Source organism: Pan paniscus, chromosome 12 (assembly GCF_029289425.2).
Source record: "Pan paniscus chromosome 12, NHGRI_mPanPan1-v2.0_pri, whole genome shotgun sequence".
Classification (NCBI taxonomy): domain Eukaryota; kingdom Metazoa; phylum Chordata; class Mammalia; order Primates; family Hominidae; genus Pan; species Pan paniscus.
The window spans coordinates 87,771,861-87,798,897 of NC_073261.2; the positions used below are offsets into that span (position 1 = coordinate 87,771,861).

The following is a 27,037-nucleotide window of genomic DNA, read 5'->3' on the forward strand; positions in this document are numbered from 1 at the left end:
TGATCAGTGAAATGAGAGATGGTTTTGGGGAGGCCTGAGAGCCGTCTAAGAGGTTTATTAACCTGGAGATTATCAAAGTAAGATTTGCATTTTAGATAGATGCTTTTACATGGAAGATAGATCTTAAGATTTTTTTTTTTTCCAGTTAGGTGTTAGAGTGCAGTTGTCCAGATTATCAATCATTCATTCATTGATCCCACTTTATGAAGCCCATAATATAAGCCAGGCACTAATCTAGACAAGAAAAGATAGTCTAAAGCAGCACAGTGAAAATGGAGATGGAGTTATATAACCAACAATACATACTGAGGAGACAGATTTGAGAAATGCTTAGGAGTTAAAAATCAGTAGGACCTGATGACTAATTAAGGCAGTGGGGAGTGGAATGGAAAGAGTAAGGATACTGACAGATGCTTGAAACAAATATGTCCAATATTTTAGAATTATATAATAAATTTAAAGGAATTTTCTGTCAGGAGCTCCAGAAAGATTAACACCCAAATGCTAATACATAAAGATCAAAACAGCCTTCGTTTGCAACATCTTTGAATGAGGAGACTACTTTGGAGTTTGCTATTTCTCCAAGGCAGAGATAGAGACCTGCCCCAGGGAGGTAATTATATCATCTACCGAATTGTAGGTTTAACCGACAGAGGTTGAAATAAAATACAAAAGTCTTGCTGGGCCTCTCTCCACAGCCTCATGGCAAGCGTTTCCTACCAGAATTCTAATTTTGTCAAAATGGGGTTGCTTTCATGTAATTTTAGAATAAGCTTTTGAAAACTGAGAGCAGCAAGAACAGCAAGTGAACACAGATGGGCTGGGGGGCAGAGTGAATTGGGTAAATTTTATAAGAATAAAAAAGAAGAGGGGATTTTACTAATGCTACTTTCAAAGGCAAAAGACCTAGTCAAAGCACTCATTTTTGCTTTCTTAATTCCTCATCTACTACTACAAATAAAGAGCAGCAAAATTATAAGGAAAAAAAAAACTGTGTGCTGTAAATGCCTTTAAAGACACCTCCTTAGTAGTGCACTGTATTGTATACATCATAATGTCTTGCTGGGCAGGCTGCCCAGCTCACCTCCTAATTCTACAGTTCTGTGAGGTGAAAGGTGAAATGTAATATTTACAATCCTGAGAATGAATTAATCCCTGGCAAAATAGAAGGATTTGATTTTCTCATCTGCTCACATCTAGCTGGTGTAATACTTAAGCAGGGTACCAGGGATCTGTTTCTACTTGTTGCCACAGGGCAGGGAACTAGAATCAGGTCCTGAAGCTAAATGCCTGACGTGTCTCAGACAAATAAAAACTGACAGAATTCATCACCACTAGACCAGCCTTATAAGAAATGCTCAAGGGAGTCCCACATCTGGAAGTGAAATGATAATTACTATCAAGAAAACACAAAAAAGTAGAAAACTCACTGGTAGAGCACATACACAAAGGAGAAAGAGAAAAGAATCAAATTTTACCACTACAGAAAACCACCAATCACAAGGATGAACAATAAGAGGGGAAGAAAGGAACAAAGGATATATTTAAAAAAACAGAAAATAATTAACAAAATGACAGAAGTCCTCACCTATCAATAATAATCTTGAACATAAACTTATTAAACTTCCCCCCTTAAAATACATAGACTGGCTGAATGGATTATAAAACATGGCCCAACTATGGTTGCCTACAAGAAACTCACTTCATCTGTAAAGACACACATAGACCGAAAGGGTGGAAAAAGATATTCCATGCAAACAGAAACCAAAAGCAAGCAGGGTAGCTGTACTTGTATCAGATGAAACAGACGTCAAGTAAAAAACGATTAAAAAAAAGAAAAAGGTTATTATATAATGATAAAGGGATCAATTCAGTAAGAGGAGGTAACAATTCTAAATATATATGTACCCAACACTGGAGCGCCCAGATATATAATATAAAGCAAATATTATTAGATCTAAAGGGAGACATAGACACCAATACAATAGCTGGGGAATTCAACACCCCATTCTCTGCACTGAACAGATCATCTAGACAGAAAATCAACAACAAAACACTAGACTTAAACTGCACTTTAGGCTGAGCGCAGTGGTTCACATCTGTTATCCTAGTACGTTGGGAGGCTGAGGTGGGCGGATCACTTGAGGCCAGGAGTTTAAAACCAGCCCGGTCAACATGGTAAAACCCTGTTTCTACTAAAAATACAAAAATTAGCTGGGTGTGGTGGCGGGCACCTGTAATCCCAGCTACTTGGCAGGCTGAGGCACGAGAATTGCTTGAACCTGGGAAGTGGAGGTTGCAGTGAGTCAAGATCATGCTACGGCACTCCCAGCCTGGGCAACAGAGTGAGACTCTCTCAAAAAAACAAAAAACCCTGCATTTTAGACTAACAAAGAGACATTTACAGAACATTTCATCCAACAGATTCAGAAAACACATTATTTCATCAGCACAAGAAACATTCTCCAGAATAGACCATATGTTAGCCCACAAAACAAGTCTCAACAAATTTAAAATAATTGAAATTATATCGAGTATCTTTCCTGACCACAATGGAATAAAACTAGAACTCAACAGCGAGGTGAACTTTTGAAATTGTACAAATACACAGAAATTAAACAATATGCTCCTGAATGATCAGTGAAGAAAATTTTAAACATTCTTCTCTTTTCTTTTTTAAGACTGTTCTTCCTATGTTGTCCAGGCTGGTCTTGAACTCCTGACCTCAGGTGATCCGCCCACCTCGGCCTCCCAAAGTGCTGGGTTTACAGGCATGAGCCACCGCACACAGCCTAAAGGTTGTTTAATGTTAATAAAAGTACAGCTAGATAGCGGGAATAAGTTCTAGTGCTCTAAAGCACTATAGGGTGACTATAATTAACAACAACTTATTGTATATTTTCAAATAGCTAGAACAGCAGATTTTGAATGTCCCAACACAAAAAAATGATAAATGTTTGAGGTGATGGATATGCTAATTACCCTGATTTGATCCTTATACATTGTAAACATGTATCAAAATATCACAATGTACCCTGTAAATATGTATTAGGTATCAATAAAATATGTATTAGGTATCAATTAAAAATAATAACAGCTGGGGCCAGGTACGGTGGCTCATGCCTGTAACCCCAGCACTTTGAGAGGCCGAGGTGGGCAGATCACCTAAAGTTAGGAGTTCGAAACCAGCCTGGCCAACATGGTGAAACCCCGTCTCTACTAAAAATACAAAAATTAGCTGGGCATGGTGGTGGGCGTTTGTAATCCCAGCTACTCGGGAGGCTGAGGCAGGAGAATTGCTTAAACCCAGGAGGCGGAGGTTGCAGTGAGCCGAGGATGTGCCATTGCACTACAGCCTAGGCAACAAGAGCAAAACTCTGTCTCAAAATAATAATAATAATAACAGCTGGACACAGTGGCTCATGCCTGTAATCCCAGCACTTTAGGAGGCCGAGGTGGGAGGATCACTTGAGAGCTCAGGAGTTCAAGATCAGCCTGGGCAACATAGTGAGACCCCATCTCAAAAACAAACAAAATAATATATAAACAAATGTCTGACAAAGCAGCACAGGGATCTGGCACTGCAGTGTTCTCTGTCTCTGGACATCCATTATCTACACCCCTGCCCTTTCTGGGAAATAGCTTCAGGGAGTTCTACTTCTGAGAAACTACAGGGACAGCCCTGACAACAATAAACATAGAGAACACATGCCAGAGGGACTCAAATGCCCAACAACAGAGTGTGCTCCCATCCTATGGAGCAGCAAATGCTTTATGGGTGTCATTTTTTTCCTTTTTTTTTTTTTTTTTTTTAAGTAGCTAAGAATAATTGCTCTGAAGACGCAGAGCTAAATTAACTGCTAACATCCAAACACAGCCTGACAGTGTACCTGCAAACTTTGCTCCTGGTCCATGGGTAAAAGGAGCTCTCAGCCTTGCAGAAACCTTCTGTTGGTGCCACCTGCCATGGGACAGGAAAGAAGCACCTGTGAGCAAGGGCCATGCATTCAATACACCACTGCTGACTCCTAAGTGCCGGAATTTCATCTACAGAGGTAGCTTTAGAAGTTAGGTGATGGCCGGGCGCGGTGGCTCACGCCTGTAATCCCAGCACTTTGAGAGGCCGAGGCGGGCGGATCACGAGGTCAGGAGATCGAGACCATCCTGGCCAACATGGTGAAACCCCGTCTCTACCAAAAATACAAAAAATTAGCCGCGCGTTGTTGCGGGCGCCTGTAGTCCCAGCTACTCGGGAGGCTGCGCCAGGAAAACGGCGTGAACCCGGGAAGCGGAGCTTGCAGTGAGCCGAGATCGTGCCACTGCACTCCAGCCTGGGCGACAGAGCGAGACGACTCCGTCTCAAAAAAAAAAAAAAAAAAAAAAAGAAGTTAGGTGATGAATTCTATTCATTTATTTAAAATATATATATAATCCCAGCACTTTGAAAGGCTGAGGTGAGCAGATCACTTGAGGTCAGGAGTTTGAGACCAGCCTGGGCAATATGGTGAAACCCCATCTCTACTAAAAATACAAAAATTAGCTGGCCGTGGTGGTGCGCACCTGTAGTCCCAGCTAATTGGGAGGCTGAAGCAAGAGGATCATTTGAACCCGGAAGGGGGAGGCTGCAGTGGGCCGAGAATGCACCACTGTACTTCCAGCCTGGTGATGGAGTGAGACTCTGTCTAAAAAAAAAAACCCCAAAACCCAAAATTGCCAACAGGAAGAAGGCAGGAGCAAAACAGGTGCTCATGGCTGCCAAAGATCTGTGGGTCCTGCCTGGGGTAGAGGCCTAAATGCCGGCTCTGCATTGAAGACGTAAGGGAATTTCTTTGTCTTGCTCTTGCTCCGGCTCCCTGTAACTGCATACCATGGTATCTCTTTTCTTTCTAGGTGATAATGCCCCATCCATAAGTGGGTTACTAACAAAATGGAGGACAGGACGTCACTCCTCCCCAAACACCTACAGGGGGAAGGTCCCCTTTTACTGAGCACTGTGGCCACAATTTTAACAGTTACTGCAAAATAAGAGTTGCTACATTCTCATGATGATGTGTTTTCCCATCACCTGAAAAATTATTTACCGAGTGTCTGTAGCCAGGGTGAAAAACACCCCTAAAGTTTAGATATGCATCAGTATTTCCCTCAAGAATAGCACACGTTAAAACTTTTATAAAGAGAAAACAAAAATAAGGAGTTGAAAAACATATAAGTATAAATTAATAGCCACAAAAGGCAGAAGTTAAAGAGAGACTATGAAAACATCTTTGTCTTGCAGAAAGATACAATCTGAGAAGCAACCCTGCAGGACTTGGCTGAAAGTCAACAGGCAGCTGATCAAATGAAGCAATAGAAGCTGTGTAATTTGTCACATCAAGCATCTGCGACAAACCCACGCACAATCCGAGGAATGTAGGTGATCTGACAAAAGACCTTATGTTTAAAATTTACCCTAAGTTTCCCCAAATCCATCACAAATTTCCCCACATAAGCCACTTTTTCAGACGCAGTTTAGCTATCTTTTCTTGTGACACTAGGTGCATTTGAAGAGTTCTTGGGGGCCGGGTGCAGTGGCTCATGCCCATAATCCCAGCACTTTGGGAGGCCACGGCAGGTGGATCACTTGAGGTCAGGAGTTCGAGACCATCCTGGCCAACATGGTGAAACCCCCTCTCTACTAAAAATACAAAAATTAGCCGGGCGTGGTGGCATGTGCCTGTAATTCGAGTTACTCGGGAGGCTGAGGCGGGAGGATTGCTTGAACCTGGGAGGCAGAGGTTACAGTGAGCTGAGATCGCGCCACTGCACTCCAGCCTGGTTGACAGAGCAAGACTCTGTCTCAAAAAAAAGAAAGAAAAAAAAAGCTTTCTTGGGGGTGGGTGCGGTGGCTCACGCCTGTAATCCTAGCACTTTGGGATGCTAAAGTGGAAGGATGGCTTGAGGCAGGGAGTTTGAGACCAGCCTGGGCAACATAGTGAGACATCATCTCTGCCAAAAAAGAAAAAAAAATTCATGTTGAGACATTTTCGTGTAAAAAAAGAAAAAATTACCTGGGTATGGTGATGTGCACCTGTAATCCTAGCTATTTGGAAGGCGGAGCCAGGAGGATTGCTTGAGCCCCAGAAGTTTGATGTTACAGTGAGCTATGATTGTGTCACTGTTTCAGCTTGGGCAACAAAAAGAGACCCTGTCTGAAAAAAAAAAAAAAGAAAAGAAAAAGAAAAGCTGGACACAGTGGCTCATGCCTGTGATCCCAGCACTTTGGGAGGCTAAGGCAGGTGGATCACCTGAGGTCAGGAGTTCAAGACCAGCCTGACCAACATGGTGAAACCCCATCTCTACTAAAAATACAAAATTAGCCAGGTGTGGTGGCACATGCCTGTAATCGCAGCTACTTGGGAGGCCAAGGCAGGAGAATCGCTTGAACCCAGGAGGTGGAGGTTGCAGTGAGCTGAGATCATGCCATTGCACTCCAGCCTGGGCAACAAGAGCGAAACTCTGTCTCAAAAGAAAAAAAAATCTCTACACTTTTTTTACTGTTATAGTGACAATAATAGAGGCTTTTCTCTCCAGGAGCTCTAAGTGAAATTAATGAGAAATCTCATGACCCTAAGAAGAGAGATTAAAAAAACAAACACACAGGCGGGGTGTGGTGGCTCACACCTGTAATCCCAGCACTTCGGGAGGCTAAGGCGGGTGGATCACTTGAGGTCAGGAGTTCAAGATCAGCCTGGTCAACATGGTGAAACCCCATTTCTACTAAAAATACAAAAATTATCCGGGTATGGTGGCATGCGCGCCTGTAGTCCCAGCTGCTCAGGAGGCAGAGGCAGGAGAAGCACTTGAACCCGGGAGGTGGAGGTTGCCGCAGACAGCTGAGATCGAGCCACTGCACTCCAGCCTGGGCAACAGAGTGAGACTCTGTCTCAAAAAACAAACAAACAAGCAAACAAACAAACAAAACCACAAACACATAAACAAGGATTTGGGGTGGAAAGCAGAGGACTAGGATGGTAAGCAAAATAACTGATTTACGGAGTAAAAGTCATTCATACGCAAAAAGGCCAAAGCTGTTTTAGAGAAGTTTTCTACTGTTGATTTCTGAGGGTTTCAGCACAACCAAGCAGCCACCCCAGGAAAAGCCAGGTAGAGCAAAGGGTCTAAAACGAACTCATTATCCAGCATCTCCCCAGGATAAATGAAGTACCCATCATAAGGGACTGCTCCAGATAGCTGAACGCCACCCTGTAAATGGTACAGCTTTTCTTTAACTATGTCTGTAAGTTTTCTTTCTTTTTTTGAAACTTTATTTATTTATTTATTTAATTTATTTATTTTGAGACTGGGCTGTGAGATTGGCTAATTTTTGTATTTTTGGTAGAGACGGGGTTTCACTGTGTTGCCAAGGCTGGTCTCAAAGTCTTGGGCTCAAAAATCCAACCGCCTCCACCTCCTGAAGTGCTGGGATTACAAGCATGAGCCACTGCGCTCGGCCTGTTTGTAAATTTTCTACTAAAGGTGATTTTTCTATCATCTTCAACAGAGATGACCAACATACATACTTAAAGAATGTGAACTTTCAACACAACTTGGTCATAGCAAGATTCTGCATATGAGAAAACCAAGAACCAGAAAGACAAGGGATCTGTCAGGAACACCATATGTTGCAACAGAACAATGACACCCGAGGTGACTTTCCCTTTCTTTTCTTTTTTTTTTTTTTTGAGACGGAGTCTTGCTCTGTTGCCCAGGCTGGAGTGCAGTGGCCCGATCTTGGCTCACTGCAACCTCCACCTCCCGGGTTCACGCCATTCTCCTGCCTCAGCCTCCCGAGTAGCTGGGACTATAGGCGCCTGCCACCACGCCTGGCTAATTTTTTTGTATTTTTAGTAGAGACGGGGTTTTACCATGTTAGCCAGGATGGTCTCGATCTCCTGACCTCGTGATCCATCCGCCTCGGCCTCCCAAAGTGCTGGGATTACAGGCTTGAGCCACTGCGCCCAGCCTGACTTTCCCTTTCTTGTCAGACTGACAAGGCCAGACACTTAAATTCATGCTCTTTAATTTCAAGAAAACCTCTCCCTCCTTCCCTTTTTCCTTTCCTTCCTTCCTCTTTCTCTCTCTCCCTTTCTTATATTTAATTTAAACAAACTTGGTTTCCTGTTTTCTTTGCAGAAAAGTAGAAATAAATTGAAGGGAGGAAGGAACAAGGAGGAGACAGTGAGAGGACTGGGGAGGCTCCCAGTACAAAAGGTGGCAAAAGAGCTGAGGATTGACAGCTGGCAAAAGTCTGTTCTTTGTTTTGGCTTACTTCTCATTTCTTGACTATATGTTGCACTTGGGTATTTATATAGTAAAGAAATTAATTTACTTTTCTTTTCTTTCTTTCCTCACTCCTTTCGGCCTCTCCCCTACCTCCCAAATCTTCTTCTTTTTTTTTGAGACAGGGTCTTGCTCTTCACCCACATTGAAGTGCAGTGGCACAATCACAGCTCACTGCAGCCTTGACCTCCTGGGCTCAAGCAATCGTCTTACCTCAGCCTCCCAAATAGCTGGGACCACAGGCATGCACCAACACTCCTGGCTAATTCAAAAAAATTTTTTGTATTAACAGGGTCTCCCTATGTTGCCCAGGCTGCTCTTGAACTCCTGGGCTCAACCAATCTTTGGTCTCCCAAAGTGCTGGGATTAAAGGTGTGAGCCACTGTGCCTGGCACCAAACCTTCTTGACATCTAACCACATTGTAAGATCTGTAGAGTGCAGGTCTACTTAAGAGCCTGAGTTCTAATACCAGACTACCTTGGTGTGAATCCCGGCTTTCCCCAACTTGTTAACTGGGTCATCCTCTGTAAGGTACTTTAACTCCTTGTTCTATAGTTTTCACATCTGTTAAATAAGAAAAATGAACAGAACCTACCTTACAGGCTTGTGGTATGAATTATTTATAAAGTCCTCCCTGAAATACTAGCTATTATTATCATAAAGCTTCACCTTATCTCACAGATAATCAGTATCTTCTTTTTCTCAATTCAACAAAACCACAGTCGGTAGATAGCGCATATTTATTTTGAGAAGTCTTAATGGAGTATGGCTGGTCTAACAGGTTATTTTCTCTCTCTCTCTCTCTTTTTTTTTTTTTGGAAACAGAGTCTCGCTCTGTTTCCCAGGCTAGAGTAAAGTGGCGTGATCTGGGCTCACTGCAACCTCTGCCTTCCGGGTTCAAGCGATTCTCCTGCCTCAGCCTCCCAAGTAACTGGGATTACAGGCGCCTACCACCACACCCAGCTAATTTTTGAATTTTTAGTAGAGACAGGGTTTCACCATGTTAGCCAGGCTGGTCTCGAACTCCTGATCTCAAGTAATTTGCCCACCTCGGCCTCCCAAATTGCTGGGATTACAGGCATTAGCCACTGCACCCGACCTGGTCTAACAGGTTCTTGTAGCACATCTCAGGAAAGTGGCCTTGTGGTTCAGTCCAGCTCTGGCAGAACACGCTGAAGTTTGAGACTGGACTCAGGTACACCTGTGAGTCAGCTATGTGGATCGGCCTTGAGCTCCAGGCCAGCCTGGGGCCACCCAGGGCCACCCTAGGGATTGCAGTTCCACAGAGCCTGGTACAGATCTGACATGGCCCCAATCAACCTCTCCAGGCCCATCCACTCTCTGCCACTAAAATTATGCCCCAAATGCTTTGCTTCAAAAGCACAGCACTTCCCTGGGCTAGTCCTGCTGTTTCTTGCACCGCCCACACTTGTTCGTCTTTATCTGGAACACCTTTCTCCTCCTCACTCCCTGGCAAACTTCCACTTTCCCTTCCAGGTTTTATTTAACTCTCATTTCCTCTATCTGGAAGCCCCCTCAGCAGTGCCTGCCCTCTGTGCCAAGTCTCCTAGTTATGTCTATCCTGATATTTTCCAGATTAATGGACACAATTCTGGCTGACCCTTCCCATAGACTGCCAACTCCTAGAGAGCCCAGCAGCACTTCTGAACGATCAAATGATGGGCAAGCCTTTTGGATTTCTTTCAAAATTAAGCTCATGGGCTTTTGATCAGTGTTAAGAGTCAGATGAGGACCAGCGTGGTGGCTCACACCTGTAATCCCAGCGCTTTGGGAGGCCCAGGTGGGAGGATTGCTTGAGCCTAGGGATTCAAGACCAGCCTAGGCAACATAGGGAGACCCTGTCTCTACAAACCAGAAAGAAAAAAAGAGAAAATCTGGGCTCCTAGAGATTTGTTCTCAGTTGAAAGTGGGCCAGACATGTGAATTCTTACATTCCTAAAGTGCACGGTAGCAGTTACTACCACCCATTTTTGGAGGAAGTTTCAAAGGAATCAGACAATTAGCTTGTTTCTTAAGGACTTCTGAGAAAAGAGAAAACAATACTACAATTTCTGTTTAAGTGTCACTCGGCAAACAGGTATAACATGTAGGTCTGACTCAAGTATGGATAGGTAGAAGAGAATTACAAATTTTTCATGAGCTCTGAAGTTGCAGCAACTTATTTACTTCAATGATAGAGCTCTAAAGGATTTGAAGAGTTGTGGAAATAGCAGTAAAATGTCATGCTAGGAGCCTCGTAGAATTGGAGAATGCAAGAGAGAGAAGTGGCCTTACAGATCAATTACTAGTTCTCAATTATGAGTTAGTGATAACATTTTCACTGGTCCCCAGAAAACTGAGATACATTTGGATAATCTGCTATTTATTTTTTTTATAGTATTGGCTCCAAGTGGTACCATATTATTTTTTAAAAAGCTACATAAATTCAACATAAAGAGTTGTTCCTTATTCTGAGATTAAATTTGTTTACACTTTTATGGTACTAAAATATTCTTTCATAAAAAGATGGTGATTATAAATGGTAGTTTGGTCTTTTTAAAAAAAAAAAAAAAAACTACTGAAATATAACACATATATTCCCAATTAGGTTTTTTTTTGAGATAGGGTCTTGCTCTGTTGCCCAGGGTGGAGTGCAGCAGAGATCACGGCTCACTGCAGCCTCCAACTCCTGGGCTCGAGAGATCCTCCTGCTTCAGCCTCTTGAGTAGCTGGGACCCCAGGTGCGTGTTACCACACCTGGCTATTTTTTTTTTTTCAATTTTTTGTTGAGATGGGATCTCACTGTGTTGCACAGTCTGGTCTCGAACTCCTGGGCTCAAGCGATCCTCCTCTGCCTCAGCCTCCCAAAGTGCTGGGATTACAGGTGTGAGCCACCATACCCAGCGAACGCAAGTTTTATGCAGTCCATTAGAGTGCATGTTAAGCCCTACTGTGCTTTGCCACAATGATTTTTTACAATCAAGTAAAATAACTTGGCCTTTACAGGCCTTTAAATGCACAAATTATGCCCTGTTGTGATTTTCATCTGATCAACTCAACCGGATAGCATGAGAAGATTTTATAAATATACACAAATAAATATGCACTTATTTCGTAACCTCCACTTATAAGCTAATTGATTCACTTTCTTCCTTATCAGTCACAAAACAGCAGCCACCACTATTTTTTCCTTGCAGTTCACAACATATAGTTCTACTGCAGTAATTCTGCCTCTAGGACCAGATGGGCCAGCTTACTCATGCCCTTCTATTGAGTCATGTAAATATCACAAGATGACACATGCTACCAAGACAAACAGAAAAGCCTTTAAACTCAGCCCTGGAGCCAGGAAAATATTCAAAAACTGTGATGCCAAAAATTTGACCCCATTGAGCTCAATTTTTCATTATTATTCCAATTAGTTTTGTAGTCACTATATTTATGGGAGTTCCTAATGCCTGCTGTTACCTGAAGTTGCTGTTGGGTATGCAGGCTCACATGCTTACCTTTCTTCCTCGTAAAAAGTTTGAACTAGCAGCCATAAACTCAACCCATTAAAGAGGCCAAAGTGGCCGGGCGTGGTGGCTTACACCTGTAATCCCAGCCCTCTGAGAGGCTGAGGCGGGCAGATTGCTTGAGTCCAGGAGTTTGAGACCAGCCTGGGCAACGTGGTAAAACACTGTCTCTACTAAAAATACAACAGGCGTGGTGGTGTGGGCCTGTGGTCCCAGCTACTCAGGAAGTGGAGATGGGAGAATCATCTGAGCCTGGGGAGGAGGTCTAGGCAGCAGTGAGCTGAGACTGTGCCACCGTACTCCAGCCTGGGCAACAGAATGAGACCCTATCCCCTCCCGCACCGCCCCCCTCCCAAAAAAGCCAACTAAAACAAAAGCTGTTACCTAGTGTAAGATGAGTATCCAGTAAAGTTATTTAAAATTTTTTTTAACTTTAGTTTCTTTTGCATTAAAAAAAATTTTTTTTAATCTTAAAAAAAAATAAGACGGGGTCTCACCATGTTGCTCAGGCTGATCTCAAACTCCTGGCCTCAAGTGATCCAACCGCCTTGGCCTCCCAAAGTGCTGGGATTACAGGCGCGAGCCACCGCGCCCAGCCCCAGTAAAGTATTATCTTACTCACCATTTTTTAAAAATTTTTGAAATTTTGAAATAATTTTAGACTTACAGAAAAGTGGTAAAAATACTGCATCTCTGTCCCAGCTTTCCCTCATGCTAACATTTTACATAAACACAGTACACATATCAAAACTAAGAAATTACCACTGGAATAATTCTATTAACTAAACTGTAGACTTTATTAAGATTTCACCACTTTCTCCACTAATGTCCTTTCTTGGCCTCGAGAGCCAATCCATGATCCCACATAACACAAAAAGGTTAAATTCACCAACCTGTAGGAATCAGGGTTTCATCCACAGGCAAATAAGTATCCGCTTCTATGGTGACTTCATGGTCATATATATTGGGGGAACCCTGGGAGGAAAAGGCAGGGGAAAGGTTTTCTGCTTAGTCTTATTTCATACATTTGTTTTTTAACTTATCTTGCAAAAATGTTTTCAGGCATTGACAAAAACTTTTAAAATCTTGTTTGGCTGATGGTCATGATTAAATATAATCATTTAAGTGGAGGTAGATAAGGCCTCAAAATAGCAACAGATAAATTTGGAAGAAACTTTCAAGTGTGCATGCATTGTCTTTTCTAAATAGAATATGAAGGTGAAAAGTCAGAGACCACAGTGGTTTGAAAGCCTTTTGGACCTTGGCTTATTAGTGGAGGTGTTTCTTCTATTCTTCTCACTTGCCAGGCAAACAGAAGAGCAATGACTGGTAACCAGGAATACACACATCCTGAGAGGTCAGGGTACTGCTCCAGGCTCACTCCTGGGGGTGCACCTGGCACCCCCCTCTAGCCCAGTTTCCACACAGAGGCCCCACTCTCTGCTCCATGACAGAAGCCCAGGTGTCAGAACCGCAGTCCCTGCTTTTGAGAATTTGCCCACCTCCTCCATGAAGATGCAGCCTGCCCTTTTCAGGGGAGTCAAAGGCTGGTGTACTGGTCAGTGTCAGAAGGCCTGGGGTCTAGTTCCAGCTCTTCCTGAGTGGTCCCAGGGAATTCATTTAACCTCATAGACTCTCATTTCCTTTGGTTTAAAATTGGGCTAATGAGGCCGGGCGCGGTGGCTCATGCCTGTAATCCCAGCACTTTGGGAGGCCGAGGCGGGCGGATCACCTGAGGTCAGGAGTTCGAGACCAGCCTGACCAAAAAGAAGAAGCCCCGTCTCTACTAAAAATACAAAATTAGCCAGGTGTGGTGGCACATGCCTGTAATCTCAGCTACTCAGGAGGCTGAGGCAGGAGAATTGCTTGAACCCGGGAGGTGGAGGTTGCGGTGAGCCAAGATCGCGCACGCCATTGCACTCCAGCCTGGGCAACAAGAGCAAAACTCCATCTCAAAATAAATGAAATAAAATAAAATAAAATAAATTTGGGCTAATGATGCCTCTACCTTTTCCAGGGTCCTTGTGAATTACAGTTTAGGAAAGGTGCATTGTGTTGTTTGCAAATCGGCAAATAACTTTATACATGCATGTTTCTAGTACAAATATTATTTTATATTATCAACAGCAACATATTTTAAAGCTTCACACCAGAAGATGCGGAAGGGAAACCAAGTGAGGGCTTTTGCTTAGTGAATGCTCAAAGATAAGCTAAACTAGTGGTTCTCAATTGGGGATAATTTTGTCCCTCAGGGGATATTTGACATTTGACTTTTTTTTTTTTTTTTGAGACCGAGTTTCGCTCTTGTTGCCAAGGCCGGAATACAATGGTGTGATCTCGGCTCACTGCAACCTCCGCCTCTCGGGTTCAAGTGATTCTCCTGCCTCGGCCTCCCTAGTAGCTGGGATTACAGGCATGCACCACCACGTCTGGCTAATTTTGTATTTTTAGTAGAGATAGGGTTTCTCCATGTTGGTCAGGCTGGTCTTGAACTCGCGACCTCAGGTGATCTGCTCACCTCAGCCTCCCAAAGTGCTGGGATTACAGGTGTGAGTCACCACGCCCAGTATACATTTTTTTTTTTTTTTTTTTTTGAGACAGAGTCTCACTCTGTCGCCCAGGCTGAGTGAAGTAGTGCAATCTTGGCTCACTGCCGTCTCTGCCTCCCAGGTTCAAGCAATTCTCCTGCCTCAGCCTCCCGAGCAGCTGGGATTACAAGCGTGTGCCACCACACTTGGCTAATTTTTGTATTTTTAGTAGAGATGGGGTTTCACCATGTTGGTCAGGCTGGTCTTAAACTCCTGACCTCAGGTGATCCACCCACCTCAGCCTCCCAAAGTGCTGGGATTACAGGTGTGAGGCACTGTGCCCGGCCGACTGGTTTTTTTGAGACAGGGTTAGGACAGGTTAGCTGGAAACAGATTCTATGGTCTGAAAGACTGGCCCACACAATCCAACTGAGTAATTCTGAGAAGAAAGGTCAAGATTTTAGAGACCATGAGAATGCATGTCTAAACACGACAGAAACTGGTTTAATTACACCACTAGTAGGCTCTTTTTCTGAAAAACTATGATTCTCTTTTTTTTTTTTTTCGGAGGCAGAGTCTTACTGTGTCGCCCAGGCTGGAGTGCAGTGGCGCAATCTTGGGTCACTGCAACCTCCACTTCCAGGGTTCAAGTAATTCTCCTGCCTTAGCCTCCTAAGTAGCTGGGATTACAGGTGCCCACCACCATGCTAGGCTAATTTTTGTATTTTTAGTAGAGATGGGGTTTCACCATGTTGGCCAGGCTGGTCTCGAACACCAGACCTCAAGTAATCTGCCTGCCTTGGCCTCCCAAAGTGCTGGGATTACAGACTTGAGCCACCATGCCTGGCCAGAAGAACTATGATGCTCTTGTTTTCTCCCAGTGGGTGTGTGCTGGGCAGGGGTATGAGTGGGTGGGGCACAAAGCCAGGGCAAAGGCCTCTCCTCTGCACTTTCTACAGCTCACCCTGCTGTGAGCTGGGGCAGCAGGTCCAAGATGGGAGAGGGTCTGTACCCCTGCCTAGAGCAGGTCTAGCCTAGAGAGGATGTCTCTTCTGTGCGGCTCTCTCTCCTGCCATCCTCTCGTGCCTCAGGGTGGTGCCAGCACCTGGAGATGCCCCTGGGACTGTGGGAGAGGAGCTGAGGGATGAGAATTTGGGACTACTGTATTTCCTTGGCCCTATTTGTTCACTACTCAGCTCAACACAGAGGGCTTTGAGTCAGTCGAGACAAGGGGTGTGAAGGTTGGGTTCCAGGCCTTGGTAGCGCTAAACTGGGAGCTGCAGCCCACATACAGAGCTGAATCATGTTAGAAAAGGAGAACCCAGATGGACCGAAGCACCTCTATACTTCCTGTGCACAAATAAGCCTGGAGGAACACAAGCTCTGTAATGTCATCCAATGAGGACACCTGCAGGAGGCAAAGCCATTCTCCAGACTCCTGGCCTAGCATTAATTCAGGTCTTCACTCTGTTTCCTAGGTGCCTGCCTCCTTAGAAACAGAACCATGCAGTACATATTCTTTGGTGCCTTGTTACTTCCACACAACATAATGCTCCTGGGATCATCCATGTTATATTCCTTTGTATTGTTGAGTAGTATTCCGTTGTATGGCTGTATCACAATTTGTTTATCCATTCTCCTATTGATAGACTTTTGGGTTGCTTCCAGTGTTTTACTATTATAAATAAAGCTGCTTAGAAATTTCCACTTTCTGGCTGGGCACGGTGGCTCATGCTTGTAATCCCAGCACTTTGGGAGGCCAAGGTGGGTGGATCACGAGATGAGGAGATCAGACCATCCTGGCTAACACGGTGAAACCCCATCTCTACTAAAAATACAAAAAATTAGCTGGGCGTGGTGGTGGGCGCCTGTAGTCCCAGCTACTCAGAAGGCTGAGGCAGGAGAATGTCGTGAACCTGGGAGGCGGAGGTTGCAGTGAGCCAAGATCGCGCCACTGCACTCCAGCCTGGGCGACAGAGTGAGACTCCATCTCAAAAAAAGAAGAAAGAAAGAAAGAAAGAAAGAAAGAAATTTCCACTTTCTGTGTTTTTTTTTTTTTTTTTTTTAAGCACTAGAGAAATGAATCAACATGAAAATCACACTCCAAATAAACTGATGAGCCTGAGATTTAGGAAGAAGCCTAGGAGGAGAAGGAAAAGAACATTCATCAGGCACCCACCCTCTTAAGGGTCACTGGGTCACCAAGCGGTAGTAACATTCCTTCATTAAAGAGATGCATGCTTTGTGGCCAGGCGTGGTGGCTCAGGCCTGTAATCCCAGAAGTTTGGGAGGCTGAGATGGGCGGATCACTTCAGGTCAGGAGTTCAAGACCAGCCTGGCCAACATGGTGAAACCCCATCTCTACTAAAAATACAAAAAATTAGCCAGGGGCACGCGCCTGTAATCCCAGCTACTCCAGAGGCTGAGGCGGGAGAATCCCTGGAACTTGGGAGGCGGAGGTTGCCGTGAGCCGAGATTGCGCCTCTGCACTCCAGCCTGGGAGACAGAGTGAGACTCTGTCTCAAAAAAATAAAAAATAAAAATAAAAATGCATTTTTCTTTTTATGACTCTTCTAGGCTGGAAAAATGCAATGATCTACTCTGGTGGAATATTACTGTTGGAATCATTTCCTTTCAAGGCTGATGAGAACTTGGCAAGAAATGCTGATTCACAAACAGACCTTGAGGCCCATCTCTGGGTTCAGTGTTTGTTTTGGTTAACTTTGCTTGGCTGCTACCTGTTTGTAACATTAACCATTTATAGAGCCCATTATGATTTGCAGGAGACTTTAAAGACATTGTGCAATGTCACTACCACAGCCTTAACTCAGCTCTCATCACCTCTAGCGGGAGGGTACAGACACTGTGGGTTACTACCCACAAGCCATGGCAACTCTTTTACCAGCAACTCTGTGCCCCCAGGCAGAAACTAGGCTTGTTGATTTATCCTATGCTAGACCAGATATTCAGGGAAGAGGACCCACCCCCGCTCCATTTCCAGAGGGCAAATTTTGACTGGTCTAAGCCAATCATCATGGCCTAATTCCCTTGCTGGCGATTGGGTTAGGCAGAGCATAGGCCACACTTCTGGCCAATGAGAAATCAGAGAAAGTTGGCTGGAGGGCTTCTAGGAAAAGCATTGCTTTTTCTTAAAAAGAGGACATTAGAGATATGAAAAATGGAATAGGTCTTTTTGTCTCTGGATGTGACTATATGAGGAGGTGATTCCTGGAGCTGTGGCCATGAGGGGACAAGCCTGAAGACAGAAGCCAAAATACTGAGGAAGCAGATGGAAAACTGGAAGAACCTGGGTCCTTAATGACATGTCTACCTGTCATGTACCACATGCTATTGCTTTTCATCTCAAATTCCCCCAGACCTGCTTTCATAACTCTTTAGGTAAAGTTTCCGTTGTTTGTTTGTTTGTTTGTTTTTATTGTTTATAAAAACACAGTCTCGCTGTGTCATCCAAGATGGAGTCCAGTGGCGCAATCTTGGCTCACTGCAACCTCCGTCTCCTGGGTTCAAGCAATTCTCATGCCTCGGCCTCCCGATTAGCTGGGATTGCAGGGATGTGCCACAACGCCCAGCTAATTTTTTGTATTTTTAGTGGAGACGGGTTTTTACCATGTTGGGCAGGTTGGTCTTGAACTCCTGACCTCAAGTGATCTGCCCACCTTGGCCTCCCAAGTGCTGGGATTACAGGCGTGAGCTGCCGCACCCAGCCTGTTTGTTTGTTTTTAGACATGGGGATCTCTCTATGTTGCCCAGTCTGGTCTTGAACTCCTGGGCTCCAGTGATGCTCCCACCTTGGCCTTCCAAAGTGCTGGGATTACAGGCATGAGCCACCACACCCAGGTCTTTAGGTAAAGTTTCAATAAAAAAAAAGTTATCCTAGTTTTGTGTTAGGCACAGGAAGGAACAGAAAAATAAAATAAAACAAAAAACGACCTGCAACCTACATACCTTTTATATTCTTTGACAAAGCCAGTTCTCCCCTCCTCCCCAGGTCTCCAACCCTCAAACTTAGAAGTGATGAGCAATACTTGGGCCCAAATAGAACAAAAATACCACTTATTAAATTTAAAAAACAAACAAAAATATATAAGATGAGCTGACTAATTTAAATATCAGGTTTTGCGCTATGTGCCTGGGGAGGGTTTGAGATATATGATAATGCTTCTCAAGGTATGGCAAGAGATATTCTGAAGATGCAGAGGCCCTTGACTCCAGGTCTGGCTTGGTGATCATCCACTCCTACCGGAGTGCCTTGGAAGGCTGGTGCCCCCATCCACCTTCAAACCTGAAGCTAGTGGCTGTGGATTCAAGCTACGCTTACTAAAATACAGGTTGAACATCCCTAATCTGAAAATCTAAAATCTGGGGCCAGGTGCGGTGGCTCACGCCTGTAATCCTAGCACTTTGGGAGGCTGAAGCGGGTGGATCACCCGAGGTCAGGAGTTCGAGACCAGCTTGGGCAACATGGTGAAACCCCATCTCTACCAAGAATACAAAAATTAGCTGGGCGTGGTGGTGGGCGCCTGTAATCCCAGCTACTAGGGAAGCTGAGGCAGGAGAATTGCTTGAACCCAGAAGGTGGAGGTTGCAGTGAGCCGAGATCGTGCCACTGCATTCCAGCCTGGGCAACAAGAGTGAAACTCCACCTCAAAAAAAAAAAAAAGAGGACAATCTAAAATCTGAAATGCTCCAAAATCTGAGCTTTTTGAGTGCCAACATGACGCTCAGAAGTAGTCACTGGAGCATTCCAGATTTCGAGTTTTCGGATTAGGAATGCTGAATGAATAAGTATATATAACGCAAATATTCCAAAATCTGAAAATCTCCAAAATCCAAAACATTTCTGGCCTCAAGTATTTTGGATAAGGGATATTCAATCTGTGGTATACGGAAGGAAGTTCATTGGCCGTGCTTTTGGGTGGGGTCTATGATCTAGGAAACTATTCAGCCTCTGAAAAGAGATTCAGAAATACCCGTCACTCCAAGTCCCTGCAGGATTGGAAGAGTGGTAAAAAGCCTTAGTAAACCTAACATTCCCATATTGTCTCCTTCATTGGAACACACTGGCAGATGGAATACTGCATGCATAATTTCTCTTTTTATTTCTAATCTATTCCTTTAGATCTCCCCTCCCTATTATTAAATAGGATGTCCTAAGTATGCAAAAAATGTAAAAAACAGAATTATCACCTAGTTTTTTACCTACATAAAACAATACTTTCTTCTATTTCTGTCGTTTGTTTCTGAACTTATTTTAATAAGTAGAGCCTCTTAGGTCTGAGGGTTTTTGTTTTGTTTTTGTCTTTTGTTTCGTTTTTAAGACTTTTTTTTTTTTTTTTTTTAAAGACAGAGTTTCACTCTTGTTGCTCAGGCTGGAGTGCAATGGCGCAGTCTCAGCTCACTGCAACCTCCGCCTTCCAGGTTCAAGTGGTTCTCCTGTCTCAGCCTCCCGAATAGCTGGGATTACAGGCCCACGCTACCATGCCCAGCTTATTTTGTATTTTTAGTAGAGACGGGGTTTCACTATGTTGGTCAGGCTGGTCTCAAACTCCTAACCTCAGGTGATTCACTCATCTCGGCCTCTCAAAGTGCCAGGATTACAGGCATGAGCCACAGCACCTGGCCTTGTTTTTAAGATTTCAAGAAGGATGGTGAAAGTTCCTGAGGATAAGGAACACGCAAGTGAAGGGTCAACTTTTTTAAAGGGAGAACTTTGGAAATTTTACAAGAACCAATTAACTCTGCAATTTGGGAAAATTCTAGAAAACAGAATCCAGCAGATCATCAGCAAACTCCTGAAACAGTATAAAAAGGTGAGATATTACTAGTTGACTGTGAACACCATCTTGCGGTAGAAAGTCAGGCCAAAGTGAGTCAAGTATAGTAGACAATGATGAGTTCTTCAGATAAAGAGGAAGTAATAGATATAATCTACAGAGTTTAGCTAAGCTTTTTATTCTGTCTGATGTGATATCCTCCTCAATGAGCTAAACTGTTACCTTTAGGAGGGAATGAGGTAGTTCAGAAGGGATCACTTAAGGGGGGTTGTCAGCAGCTCTACACCACTCTTATGTGGGCAGTTCAAGTGGTCCTCCACTGGGGTTTATCCCTCCGCTGGGTTGATTTTAGTGTCTTAACCAACAACTTCATAAAGGGCTTCTAACAGCAGCTGACAAATAGTAGGTAGTGTTATTACTATGAAATTGAGAATATGCCTTTATTAAGCTAAAAAAACCAGGTCTTCTAAATCCAAGTCCAGTGCTCTTTCCACGGTACTGCGCAGGGCAGGACTGGCCCACCCAAACCCCTGGGAGGAGCTGGCAGGCTCACAGGGGAAGCACACACATATTGGCAGCACATCTAAAGGAGCTGGACCATGCCCATTTCCAAAGCTCCAAGGGTGGAAGGCACCTTAATTGGAACAAATTTGCGGAGAGTAGACGTGAAATAAGGGAAGCAAATATAAGCACATGTTACAATTAGATTCTGAGAGGGAGTTCTTGAAACAGCTAGTTACTTGTCTGAAGCAAACGGGAAACAGGTACTTCTCTTGGCAGTACAATGTAATCATTCTGTCTTTCTCTATAATTTTCAATTATTGAGCACCTACTATAAGCCCTCTGCTGGGCCCTTTTCATCATCATGAGGGTGACCTCACTGCCACAGCAATTCCACACTGCTCTGATCTCTCTAGCCGCAGCCCAGGACATTCCACAAAGCACGAAGCAGGAAAGAAGAAACAAGTTCACTTACCTGGCCTGCCAGGTTGAAGTAAGAATGGTTGGTCAGGTTGACTGGTGTGGCCTGACTGGCTTGTGCTCTGTAGTTGACTATGAGCTCTCCGCCATCCAGGGTGTATGTCACCCAGACTTTTAACTCTCCGGGGTAGCCTTCTTCACCATCTGGACTGATGCGCGAGAACTGGACGCCATTTGACAGCACCCGAGGGGTCCAGAGCACCTGGAAAAAAGTGTTTTCAAAGTTATGTAGTTGCTCCATCCTCAAGCTAAATGCCATATTTCAATATTTAAAGACAACTGATTTCACAAGGAAAATGGTTATACAATCAATCAAGACTTTTTAATGATAGCCTGGATTTTTTTTTTGAGACAGGGTCTCACTATGTTGTCCAGGCTGCAGTGCAGTGATACAGTCTTGGCTCTGCAACCTCCACCTCCCAGGTTCAAGCAATTCTCAAGCCTCAGCCTCCTGAGTATGATTACAGGCATGAGCCACTGTACCTGGCTAATTTTTGCATTTTTCGTAGAGACGGGGTTTTGCCATGATGACCAGGCTGGTCTCGAACTCCTGACCTCAAGTGATCCACCTGCCTCGGCCTCCCAAGGTGCTGGGATTACAGGCATGAGCCACCGCACCTGGTCCCTGGATTTTAATTATTACAAATGTTTGTTTTTCTCTACCTTCTCACACTCCCCATTCTCTTTTCTCTAACTTTGTATGATGTGTGTCTACAATATTTTCCTCTCCTCTTCTTTGATGATTTTTCTTTGATTTTTTTTTAATCTTGTAGCCCCACTTTGCTAAATGCCATATAGCAATATCTGCTGAGAGTATTAAAAAAACTTTAATAAATCAGCCCCTGTCTCCTAGGGGTATATATACAAATATTTATTAAAATCCCTACAAGGCTCTCTGTGTTCCCTAGGCAGAGTTCAAAACAAATAAGGCATTTGTGCCATTAAGAAGAGTTGTAGCCTACAAGTCAAGAGTCCTGATTTGAGGGGCCTCATTTGTCCCTAGCTCATTGTGTGACTCTAGGCATTAATCTCTTTCATAAAATAAAGGGGTTGAAGAAATTATCTCGAAGTTTCTTCTTGTTCCAGAAAATATGATTCTAAGACTGGCAAAAAAAAGTATGAAGAAGAGTTTATTTTTAAAGTTTTTTTTTGTGGTCAGGTGCAATAACTCATGCCTGTAATCCCAACACTTTGGGAGGCTGAGGCAGGAGGATCGCTTGAGCTCAGGAATTCAAGACCAGCCTAGGCAACATAGTGAGATGTCATCTCTATGAAAAAGTTAAAAAAATTAGCGAGGTATGGTGGTGCATACCTGTAGTCCTAGCTACTCGGGAGGCTGAGAAGGGAGGATCGCTTGAGCCCAGGAGGTTGAGGCTGCAGTGAGCCGAGATCGCACACACCATTGCACTCCAATCTGGGTGACAGAGTAAGACATTGTCTCAAAAAAGTAAATAAATAAATAAAAGGCATTTTGCTTTTGGAAATAGGAATTGGAATCTTGGATTAACATAGTGGCTGTTCTCAACTTTGTCCTAGAGGCTCCAAGATTACACTTATAGGGAAGGGAAAACGAACACTTATCGGGTGCCCATTATGAGTCAAGACTCTTTGCTAGAAACTTCACAGACACTGTCTATCTGTCTCAAAGCAGACTTAAAGTAGGTAACATCATCCTCATTGAATAATGAAAGAATGGAGGCTCAGTGAGGATAAACCGCTTGCCCCAGGCCACACAGCTAGTGTGTGGCATTGGACTGGATCCTGAGACTGCTCCCTTACTCTATACTATCAGGGGATGAGTTGGCCAGAGATTCCCAGTGCCTTTAGAGAGCTCTGGGATCACTAAAGAAGGGGCCTGTTGCAGGCATGAGACCTCCAACTTGTTGAGTGCTCGATAGTCAATGACCTGGTGCTTTACATAAATCATCTTGCAAGGTAAAGATTTGGTTGCCCAAATGAAATGACCATCATTGTAGGTCAAAACAGTTGAACACTGGCAATTTCATGTGGCTTCAACAAATATTATTTACCTCCATTTTACTGATGAGCAAATTGAGTTCAGTGGAGTTAACTTATACCCACATCTACCTTCTACATTCCTAGTGTGTGTCGGGGGGGGTGGGGAGTTTCATACTACCTGTCCATTGTTTAGAAGGAAAAAAAAATCTTGTTTAAAGTCACACATGTGGCCGGGTGCAGTGGCTCACACTTGTAATCACAGCACTTTGGGAGGCCAAGGCGGGCAGATCACTTGAGGTCAAGAGTTCGAGACAAGCCTGGCCAACATGGTGAAACTTCGTCTCTACTAAAAATACAAAAATTAGTCACGTATGGTGGCTCATGCCTGTAATCCCAGCTACTCGGGAGGTTGAGGCAGGAGAACCACTTGAACCTGGGAAGTGGAGGTTGTAGTGAGCCAAGATTGCACCACTGCACTCCAGCCTGGGCAACAGAGTGAGACTCCGTGTCAAAAAATAAATAAATAAATAAAGTTATACATGTTATTTGTGACCGAGCTGGGGTTCAAACTCAGGACTGGCTGTCTCCTCTATTCCACATCTTAGTCTCAGTGAAGTTTTTGTCTGAATCTTCCTTTTCAACAGAAGAGTTGAGGCCAAACTCTATAGACTTGAAAGATAATAGCCTCTGTGGGCCACAGGAGTGGTCTCTGAGCCCAGGATCTGTCCACTTTGCTCTCACAGACGTGGCATTTGCCAGGAAGGAGAACCCAGCAGGAACGGAGGTCTCTGCCTTCACCTACAGTGAAGGCAGCTGGTATGTGAAATACTTTCACTGAGCTTAGTGAAAAATTCATTTTACACCCTAGTTAGCTCCCAGAAAGGTTGAACTTTCAAGACACTCAAAATATGAAGCCTGTTATATGTGTAATTAAAAAAGAAATAGAATATCCCAAATGGAACATTTCAGGAATTAAATAATTGAAATGAAATCTTGCTACCTAGTTTTTCTTTTGTAGAGAAAGGACACAATGGAAAGATTTTTGTGTAAACCAATATGATTGGTTAAGCATAATTCCTATTTATGGAAGGATTTCCCTGAGCCTGTAGTTTCCAAATTTCCAGAAACTCTGCAGCTCTAGATCTTCTTATACCATTTCAAATCCTATTCAACTGTCATCTTAAAAAAAAATGTGTTGGTGGCCGGGTGCGATGGATCTTGCCTGTAATCCCAGCACTTTGGGAGGCCGAGGTGGGTGAATCACCTGAGGTCGGGAGTTTGAGACCAGCCTGACCAACAAACCCTGTCTCTACTAAAAATACAAAATTAGCCAGGCATGGTGGCGAATGCCTGTAATCCCAGCTACTTGGGAGGCTGAGGCAGGAGAATTGCTTGAACCCAGGAGGTGGAGGTTGTGGTGAGCTGAGATGGCGCCATTGCACTCCAGCCTGGAAAATGAAAGCAAAACTCTGCCTCAAAAAAAAAAAGAGTTCAAAGTCTTTCCCCACCCCTCTCAGGGCCACTGTGCAGTCATTCTCTCCCATATCCATGTATTGAATGAAATGCTATTGGCTCTTCAAGGCCAGTTCCAATCCTGTCTCCTAGGCTGCTATTTCATTTGTTCACACCCAGTTCCTATAGCACCTTGTTGGCCACACATGTTCCTGTCTTCTCTGGCTTGTTATGGTGCTTGTGGCCATTCGCCTTTAACAGTTATCATGTAAGAGTCCACCTCCCTCTTTATACTGTGAGCCTCAGGAGTCCTTGGCCTACTGTGCCCCCTGCTTCACAGAAGGGGCTCAAGGGCACACTGCACTGAAGGCTAGGTATACTCACGATTTTGCTGTGTTCTTGAAGGGAATATAAGTTAAGCAACACCACGGAAAATGCCACAGTGAACAGGGGGAGCAGGGGCAAGCTAGAACGAGGTGCTGTCCTAAGGCTCCTCTGAAGATCCCTGTCTGAAGCCAGGCTGGGCCTTACTTTCTCTGGCTGGGGTTTGCTCATGATCCTGGCATGTTCTAGAGACTCTGCCCTAATACTGGCAGAGCACATGCTGCCCTCTGCCTCCCTGGCATGAAGAATCCCATCACTGAGGAAAGGGAAACCCATGGGGCAGTCAGTCTAGTTCCAGGCCACCAGCAGGAAGCTCATGGAGGCGGGGAAGCCAGAGCCACCAGCCTCCTTCTGCAGGACAAGTGGTGGTTAGAGGCAGAAGAGAAGAAACTGTGGCCATTAGTGGCCATACATGTTCCTGTCTTCTCTGGCTCTTCTCTGGCTCTTCTCTAGCAAATAACCTGGGTGGTATAATTTAAAAGAAAGTTAACTACTGAAATTTACTCCTGCACAGCCTGAAATTAGACTAGTAAGAGAGCAATCACTGGGGTTAACCCATAGACTCCCATGGGGCTAGGAAGCAGGAGGCCAAGCACTCCCACCCCAGGGAGAAGCTGTTCGATCAATTTGCTTTCCTGACCTTGTTTTCTAGGGATCTGCTTAAAGAATGGTCGTTTTCATGTGGAGAGGAGGAACTGGGGAGAATCTGATATGATTTTGAGGCATGAGGCACTTCAGTGGAAGGGCAGGCCTTGGTGCAGGGCCATGCTGCATGGGGCGGGGGGCTTAATGACAGGTACAGGGAAGCATGTTGGACGGGGGCACCCAAGCAGCCTGGGTGGACACCAGCAGCTATGGTGTAAGAATGAGTGTTTTGGGCCAGGCAGCCCTGGTTGTCCCACTTAGGAGTCATGTGGCCCTTTATTTATTTTTTATTTTTTATTTTTTTGAGACGGACTCTGGCTCTGTTGCCCAGGCTGGAGTGCAGTGGCGTGATCTCAGCTCACTGTAACTTCCACCTCCCACATTCAAGCGATTCTCTTGCCTCAGCCTCCAGAGTAGCTGGGATTACAGGTGGCCGCCACCACACCCAGTTAAGTTTTGTATTTTTCGTAGAGACGGGGTTTTACCATGTTGGCCAGACTGGTCTTAAACTCCTGACCTCAGGTGACCTGCCCACCTCGGCCTCCCAGAGTGCTGGGATTACAGGCGTGAGCCACTGTGCCTGGCCATGTGGCCTTTCAGTGCCTCAGTTTTCCCATTTAGTGATAACACAGAGTTTTAGTAAGAGTAAGAGATAATATATGTCAATGTCTTGTCCAATAAGTGGAAGATACTGTTATCAATCCACATCTCTTCAACCCGACTCCCTGATCTCAACACTGTGAGAAAGTTGTTTCTCATTTTTCCTAAGTCAAAGGTTGACATCCTTTCTCTTGAGGCTCCCCTGTCTGTTCCAACAGATGAACTAGAGAAGGATGGGTCCTAGCACATGCCCATTGCACCTGCTGCCCTGAACCATGGGAGGGGCCTCTTTCCTGCATCTCACCACTCATGTGCTCTAGGGCCTATGACTGTGCCTGGCAAGCAGAAGGTATGCGTAAAGTGAGCCTAAAGGGAACTCAGTCACACGTGCCGTACTTACTTTATCAAACCCTCTGACTCCTCCATGCAGACTGTTGGGTTCCTTGTTAATGGCCAGGTGATACTCCTTCCCATCCACCTTGAAGGTTCCTTTGGCGATTCGGTTGGCCACCCTCCCAATAACTGCTCCAAAGTATGGCTGCTTTTGGAGGTATCCTGCAAGGACAAGGGATGATAGCACTTTTAAAACTTCAATTCAGGCTGGGCACGGTGGCTCACACCTGTAATCCCAGCACTTTGGGAGGCCGAGGCAGGCGGATCACAAGGTCAGGAGATCGAGACCATCCTGGCTAACACGGTGAAACCCTGTCTCTACTAAAAATACAAAAAAATTAGCTGGGCGTGGTGGCCGGCACCTGTAGTCCCAGCTACTCGGGAGGCTGAGGCAGGAGAATGGCATGAACCTGGGAGGTGGAGCTTGCAGTGAGCCGACACCGCGCCACTGCATTCCAGCCTGGG

At 44.6% G+C, this 27,037-nt stretch overlaps 1 protein-coding gene across 2 annotated transcripts in view; it reads right to left on the reverse strand.

Moving 5' to 3' along the window:
- The window catches only part of GALM (galactose mutarotase), a 73,994-nt gene that overhangs the window by 35,790 nt on the left and 11,167 nt on the right, over positions 1–27,037 (reverse strand). For both annotated transcript variants that reach the window (XM_003817634.6, XM_055108041.2), the window contains exons 2-4: positions 26,580–26,734; positions 21,135–21,341; positions 12,729–12,810 (exon numbers count right to left, since the gene is read on the reverse strand). In XM_003817634.6, the coding sequence (XP_003817682.1) occupies positions 12,729–12,810; positions 21,135–21,341; positions 26,580–26,734 (444 nt within the window). The remainder of the gene's footprint in view (positions 1–12,728; positions 12,811–21,134; positions 21,342–26,579; positions 26,735–27,037) is intronic.